The following is a 7,313-nucleotide window of genomic DNA, read 5'->3' as shown; positions in this document are numbered from 1 at the left end:
TTCTTAAAATAAGCAAAAAAAAAAAAGAACTTTTTTTTAGCAGAAGCAATTTAGACAAACACACTAAATAAAGAAAGTTACTTTTATTAATATAAGCACTTATTTCAACAAATAAGTTTTAAGAAACTTACCCTTACCTAAAAACTTTTCTTGTGGGTTCTTACACGCAAATTCTTTTATATGAATTTTGTGATTATTTTGCAGTTTTTTCAGCAAAATTTTCTATGATTTTGATAAAAAAATATGATTATTTCTTTAAAAACTTATTAAAAATAATAGAAAATTTTAATAATTTTGTGTAAAAATTTCATTTTGTATTTAAAAAAATTAATATGTCCAGCAGAATTTTACAAAAATAATTTACAGATAAACTCTAATTTTTTTATCCAATAGCATATGAGGGCAAAAAAATTGTATAAAAAACCTAAAATATGTTATAAATAAAGTAGAAGAAAGATATTTTAATCTTATAAAAGGTAATTAATTAAGAAAATAATTAATATTTAAAAAGTATTATCAAATTATTAAAATCACCCATAAAAAATGTCATTATCAAAAGTTGATAACCATTACATGTAATTTATACTTTATGATTTTAATTATTTTGAGCCCTCCAAAAAAAGTCCGTCAAGCTGACACTAATGTATAGGGCGACTAACCTAGTTTTGGACAAGTTAGCATAACTAACTGTGGAGGTAGGATGGGGGTTTGGTAATTTGCTTAGATCTTTTTAATGGCAATTGAATAGGTTCTGATGAGATTGGAGGGTCTGAGAATTTTTTTTGGATCGGATATGATTTTCTATTGTCTTGGTTTTGTATATGGTAGACTATAAGGGAACTAGGAATCACCATATTAGAAAAAGCACAAATAATTTGAGTTGTGTGATGGAGTGGAAGGAGAAAATGTTTTCATGGAAAATTAAATCCCTAGAAATGATATTTTTGTGATGCAAATCATATAGCTTGTGTGTCTTTTATCCTACAAGACATGCTAAGTAAATAACTAATATAGCACAAGGACTGGACTTTTTTCACTTTGATTGCAATGTTGAATAATAGAAAAAGCACCATGTCCTGAAGGATTGGTAATTAGGTTGCTTCTTATAATAATTCAAAAAAGATTGGTGCTTAAGAATTGGAGATGACAAATTTTTGAAAATATAATCACCTCAAAATGGAAAGCAAAACCTTGGATTGAAAGAATAAGACTTGAGCATCATTAGACAAATGCTAGTGCTTCCTCACAACCACAAAGTGTTGCTATAGTCTTTAACCACAAGAAAATTAATGCAAGATTCCAAGTTGTTGAAGAAATTTAGTAAGAGATTGGAATATCATATCAAATGCACTTAATTTATGGCTCCAAATTTAGTGTGAAACAATTTAAAAAATCTTATATTTATAATGTTGGTTCACTACTAGAAAATAGATCATTAGCATCAGTTATAAAAACCGATGTTAAAAAGCCTAATTTATATCGGTTATTTCCAAAATTGATGTAGTATAGTAAAAAATAACATCAATTTTGGTCAAAATCGATGTTGTTATGTACTATACAACATTGGTATTACAACATCGATTTTGATCAGAACCGATGTCGTTATGTACTTATAACATTAGTTTTGACCAAAACTGATATTGCATAATACATAATGATATTGGTTTTTCCAGAACCAATATTGTATAATACATAACAATATCGGTTTTGACCCAAACCGATGTTGTTTTTGTTATTATACAACATCGGTTTTGACTATTTGTTAAATGAAATCAAACCAACAAATTAAAATCAGAACCAATCCATGCAGTATAAATATTATTAAATAAAAACAATGTTGTTAATGGCGGATGGCGGTTCATTGCGGAAAGCCAAAAATCCGTCATAAAAATATTGCGGATGGCGTGGCGGAAAATGGCGGATGTCATGGCAGACAAAAAAAAAATACATATATATAAACTCTTTGAAATTGAAAAAAAATAATGAATTGCATTCAAATAAACTAAAAAAGTTTCATGAGTTCATACAATAATCAATTACCAACACCAAATAAACTCATTAAAAAGTTCAAAAAAAGAAAATGATAAAAACATAATGTAAAGTGCAAAGTGAAGGTTGAGGCTCTAATCATCTTCTCCAATCCCAACATAATCATCTTCGTTGTTATCATATGGTAATGGAGCATCTCCCTCTCCCTCTTCCCCATCAGACGCCTCAAAATTGACCATGATTTCTTCTTCTTCAGATTCAAGATCAATATTCTCCTCAAAATCTAGATCCTCATCATTTTCTTGGACTGTTTTTTGCTTCCTTGATGAAGATCCAACAACCATTGCCTGTTTTTTAGAAGTTTGGGCAGCAACAACACTTGTTGTTTTTTGCTTTTTACGCCTAGTATACATCCTACACTCTCCAACCCTCGAAGCCTGATACACAGTTGCCCAACTTAGAGTATCATCATCTTCAAATACCAAATCATTTCCAGCATCATTATCATCATCTTGATCCATCTCTCCCACAAGCCATTCATTGCACACATCAATATCATTAAGAGAAATTGGATCAATTTCATCTCTTGCATTATACCTTTGCTTCAATTGTTGGTTGTATTTGACAAACACCAAATCATGCAACCTCTTGTGCTCAAGCCTATTTCTTTTTTTGGAATGAATCTACAACATAACAAATAAATGTTGATTTCAATCTCAAATATACTCCAAATAAAACTTGATCATCAAAATTAAATAAAATTAAAAAGTATAGTTAGAGTTTTGTCACAATTACTTGCTCAAACACACTCCAATTTCTTTCACATCCTAAAGCATTGCAAGTCAAACTCAAAATTTTAATAGCTAGCTTATGCAAATTTGGAGTTTGTTGATGCATTCCTCCCTAGGAATGGACCAGTCACTAGAACCATGAGCAAGAGGCTCCAAGAAGATTGGGCTAGAGCTGCTGAAGAAGGCCCTAGGGTTCTCATGAACCTCAGGGTAGATTTCTGAGCCCATGGGCCAAGGTTGGGCCCAATTATCTTTGTACATATTAGACTAGGAAGTCATTATATTTGGTCCTTGTATTTAGGGCTCCATATTGTAGGTAGGGTACCCTAAAAATATAGGATTTTTTCAGCCCTTGTATTTTAGGGCACCTAGACTAGTTTTTGTATTAGGGGTAGTTTTGTAATTTCACATGCACTAAGTGGATATTTGATGTGTGTGGTTGGAAATAAATTTAATTGAATTGGTAGAAGCCCAATCCAATTAAATTTTAGAGGGGGAGGTGAGCATTTGCTTACTACACCCCATTGCCACATCATATAGCCACACTTTGTGCATGTCCTTCATGCTTTTCATGTCTCATGACACCTAAGCACACTTAGTGGAGAATCTTGGAATTCATCTTGGATTAGTGGGCTGAACCATAACTAAAATTCACTAATCATAATTAGTGAAATTTTGGCTCCAAAGTTTGGCTCCACAAATTCAATTTCAAATTCAAGTGAAATTTGAATTTCCCTCCAATTTTGTGTGACACTTAGGCTATAAATAGAGGTCATGTGTGTACATTTTTTAAAACTTTGATAATTTGAATATTAACTTCAGATTTCAGAGCTCTTTTAGAGCACAAAATTTTGTGCTCTTCTCTCCCTCTCCCTTCATTCATCTTCTTCTTCCTCCAAGCTCTTATCCATGGCCTCCTATCGTGGTGAGCTTCTTCTAGACTCATCTTCTCCTTGAAGTGGCATCTCCTCTCTCTCTTCCTTCTCCATTCCGCTGCCATTCATCTTCCAAGAAGCAAAGGAATCCATTGATGAACAAGATCCTAGGCCTACAAGCTCCAATGGAGCATACATCATGTGGTATCAGAGCATCTTCATCTAGGTGATGTTCTTTTGCTTCCTCTATCTTTTTGTTCGGTGAATTCTCTTTAATTCCTTTTTCTTCATCTTATTCTCCATGTATATCCTCCATTGTCTTGTGTTTTGGTGCTTTTTAGAGTAGATTCAAAAAAAATAAACCAATTAAATCTTAGATCTACACTTGTTGTATTTCTATGGTTCAAATTTTGTAGATCTACTCTTGAATCTTGTTTTTGTGTTGATGTTAGGTTCTATCACTTTTCATTCATAATATTCTTGTGCTGAACCTTAGATCTAAATGTTCTTCCAAAATATTGATTAAAAAAAAACAAAAATCTAAGTGTAAATCACTTAATCCATGTTGTCTTAGAGTCATGTTTAGTCATAGTAATTGTCACATTATGTTCTAAGTTTGTGTTGAATTTTATTTTGTTGATTGAATTATAGATAAATTTGTTCATGTATTCTTGTCATTCTTAGCCTATCTTTTGAATTTTGAGTCTAATTCATGCATGTTATTTAGTTCATAACTTGTTCTAAATCAATTCCTAGAAGTAGTCTTGTTCTTGAACTTTTTTTTGTTTTCTAAGTTTCCTACATGATGTCTATGATGAAGTTGAGTTGTGGTGCTGAGTTGTGGCTAGATTTGTGAATCAAAATAAGTCTTAAGCTCTCTTGAATTATGTTATTCAAGATAATTAAGCATAAGCAAACACAAATTGTAACTATCCAAGCCTTAAGCAACATAAACACTACTCTTGATTTCTAGGTTGAAATCGTTGGTGCTGGCAGCTTGAACATACGAACATGTATAAATTACTGGGAATTGGTCACTACTTTTTTTGAGCTGAAAGTTTTACTAAATTTTCTAGACATCTGGACCAAAATTATAAAAAAAAAAGAACCAAGCGATTTGGATTAAAGGAAAAAAATAAGAAAAATCGCAAAAGTTGGCAGAAAAATTAGTGTCCAGGAAAAAAAAAGTGAAAGGAAAGTTTGCTTGTTGTTTTGGCTCAAAATTTGTTCTATAATTGGTGCCTATTTTATACCAATCCTAGTTCTGAAATTTCAATTGAAAATTATTGTGAAAACATGTGCCAAACCTAGAGGTTTCTTGAGTTTTTTTTTCTAGAGTTTTTCTATTCTACTCTAGAGCCATTCTAGGTTTCTCTTTGAGTCCTAGCTTGCTTTTTTGTGCTTTTCATTGCTTTAATTGTTGAATAATCCTTGGAAATTTGTCTTGTTAAAACTCTATTGGTTTAACTTTCATTTCATTTTTTTTTGGTATTTGGTTATTGCTTGTCTCTTTGTTTCCTTGCTTGTGAGTTGTCATATAGGGAATTGGAAAGGAGGATTGGTGCCATATCTTGAAGAATTTGAGTCAAGAAGCAAGGGGCCAACCACCTTAAGAGCTATTGGACTAAGAAGCACTCCAAATTGAGTGAAATACTAAAGAGATAATAGACACCACAATTGAGGATATTTTTTTTTGTAATTTTGTAATTGGCAATTTGTTTTGCTTTCAAATTTTGTAACAAAAAGGCCTTTCATTGGAAGTAAGTTGGGAGCCTCCAATTGGTCACCCTACTTCCATTTGTGTGTAATAATTTTAGGCAATTTTCCCTTAGGATAGTGAGTGTTTTGTTGGGAACCTTAAATGAGGTCATCCAAACACTCTTAGGATCCGCCTAGTTTGTATTTCTAGCACTTTAATTTCTTGCTTACTTTCATAGCTTATTTCCTTTACCCTCCATTGTCAAACCGCCTAGATAGCTTGCCTTTTACCAATTAGTTTTTACCTTATCTTTCACACCTCTTTTAGTGTTTATTTTGGATAGTTTCAACCATAGTTTCTTTTACCTTTTTTTCAAACCCCCAACAAGAAAGAACCATAACTTTGGAACCAACATGAGTCTTCATTCTTCATCTAGTGTTAATGGTGAGGGTTCTACTCCTAAGGACCCCTTGTATAAGATATTAGATGAGTTGAGATCCCTTAAGTTGTGGAAATAAAAACAAGAGAGAAAAGAAAAAGGTAAAAAAAGAGTGGAAGAAATAAGTCAAGATGAAAGAGAGAAAATAAGAGAGGAAGAAAGAAGAAAAACAATGAAAGAAATGAAAAGAGAAAAACATGCCTCCTATAGTAGTCATGACTCTTGCAAGAGTTTAAGTGAAGAACTTAGCGACTATTATAGAGGGCGTCATAGTTCACATACTAAACATCAATTTCAAAGAAGAGAAAAGGATAGAAGGCCTCAAGAGGTTAACATTAGCCTCCCATATTTCCATGGAAAAGATAATGTTGAGGCTTACTTAGATTGGGAAATGAAGGTTGAACAACTCTTTGCTTGCCATCATATTAGCGAAGAGAGAAAAGTTCCATTGGCTACCCTTAGCTTTCAAGGGTATGCCCTCTATTGGTGGACTTCCCTTGTTAGGGAACGAAGGATTCATGGGGATCCTCCAGTAGAGTATTGGAATGATCTTAAGAGTGCCCTTAGGAAGAGGCACATTCCCTCATCTATGAAAGGGAGCTTGTGGACAAGCTCCAAAGGCTTAGACAAGGGAGTATGAGTGTTGAAGAATATAGACAACAAATGGAACTACTCCTTTTAAGAGCTGGTCTTAGGGAAGAGGAAAGAACAAGCATAGCTAGGTTCCTTAGTGGACTTAATATGGAAGTGAGGGACAAGGTTGAACTCCTTCCATATAGGGACCTAGATGAGCTAGTCCAACTTTGTATAAGAGTGGAGCAATAACTTAAAAGAAATCCTTCTTCAAAATCTTATGTCTCTCATTCTTATCCAAGGAAGGACCAAGCCCATGGAATTTTGGGGGCTGCACCTTCAAAACCTAAGGAAGATAAGGGTAAGACTGATCGAGGCCGTACCCGAATCAAATAAACATGAAAATGCAGTAACTAGGAAGTGATCCTAGGTCGTTTCCCAACGAGCAGTGACAAACCAAATGTTCATAATATACTTGCAGTAACAGTAACGATGGGGGGGGGGGGTTGGTTGTTTGGTAATTAAAGAGCAGAACAAATAAAATGGAATACGAACTACTAATATTAAAAACGGGTTGTTTCCTCTGATTCAGAAGCCACTCTCTTATCCTGGGTTATGGAGAATTCGTCCCTAACAGTCAACCACTTAATCCAACCCTATTTCAATTTACTAAGCGAAAATCAACTTAGGGTTTTCAATACGTGATTAGGCACCACATACACCAGTTAGCCCTTCGTCCATTAAGCATGAACGCAAGTTAGGCTCAGAGGCAATTAATCGAACACGAAGCGTGCACTGATTAATATTCACGAAATTGGGATAACTGGTGAAGGGAAAACTGCCAGGAAACCACATTACAAATGCAACCTCAAAGAGAGTTGGGCTTCGTCTTCAAAAGGAAACAACACCAGAAAATCTAGCCTTCCATGGATTCAAACAGAAAACGC

The 7,313-nt window shown here is 33.7% G+C and overlaps 1 protein-coding gene across 1 annotated transcript; it reads right to left on the bottom strand.

Moving 5' to 3' along the window:
* Positions 1-2,045: 2,045 nt before the first annotated feature.
* On the bottom strand, positions 2,046-2,886 carry LOC114385993. The gene is made up of 2 exons (XM_028346014.1): positions 2,785-2,886; positions 2,046-2,672 (listed from the first exon to the last, which is right to left on the bottom strand). Exons 1-2 carry the CDS (start codon positions 2,884-2,886, stop codon positions 2,124-2,126), a joined length of 651 nt encoding a protein of 216 aa, XP_028201815.1. The 3' UTR covers positions 2,046-2,123.
* Positions 2,887-7,313: the final 4,427 nt, after the last annotated feature.

The sequence above is a fragment of the Glycine soja genome, chromosome 15 (assembly GCF_004193775.1).
Source record: "Glycine soja cultivar W05 chromosome 15, ASM419377v2, whole genome shotgun sequence".
Classification (NCBI taxonomy): Eukaryota; Viridiplantae; Streptophyta; class Magnoliopsida; order Fabales; family Fabaceae; genus Glycine; species Glycine soja.
Note: the sequence above shows the minus strand (reverse complement) of the source record. Positions and strands in the feature narration are given on the sequence as shown.

Bases quoted from the DNA above. Each gene is read 5' to 3' on its own strand.
- LOC114385993 (XM_028346014.1), bottom strand. From the start codon at position 2,886: ATGCATCAACAAACTCCAAATTTGCATAAGCTAGCTATTAAAATTTTG. The intron at 2,673-2,784 runs GTAATTGTGACA...GTTATGTTGTAG, and splicing joins ATTGGAGTGTGTTTGAGCAA to ATTCATTCCAAAAAAAGAAA.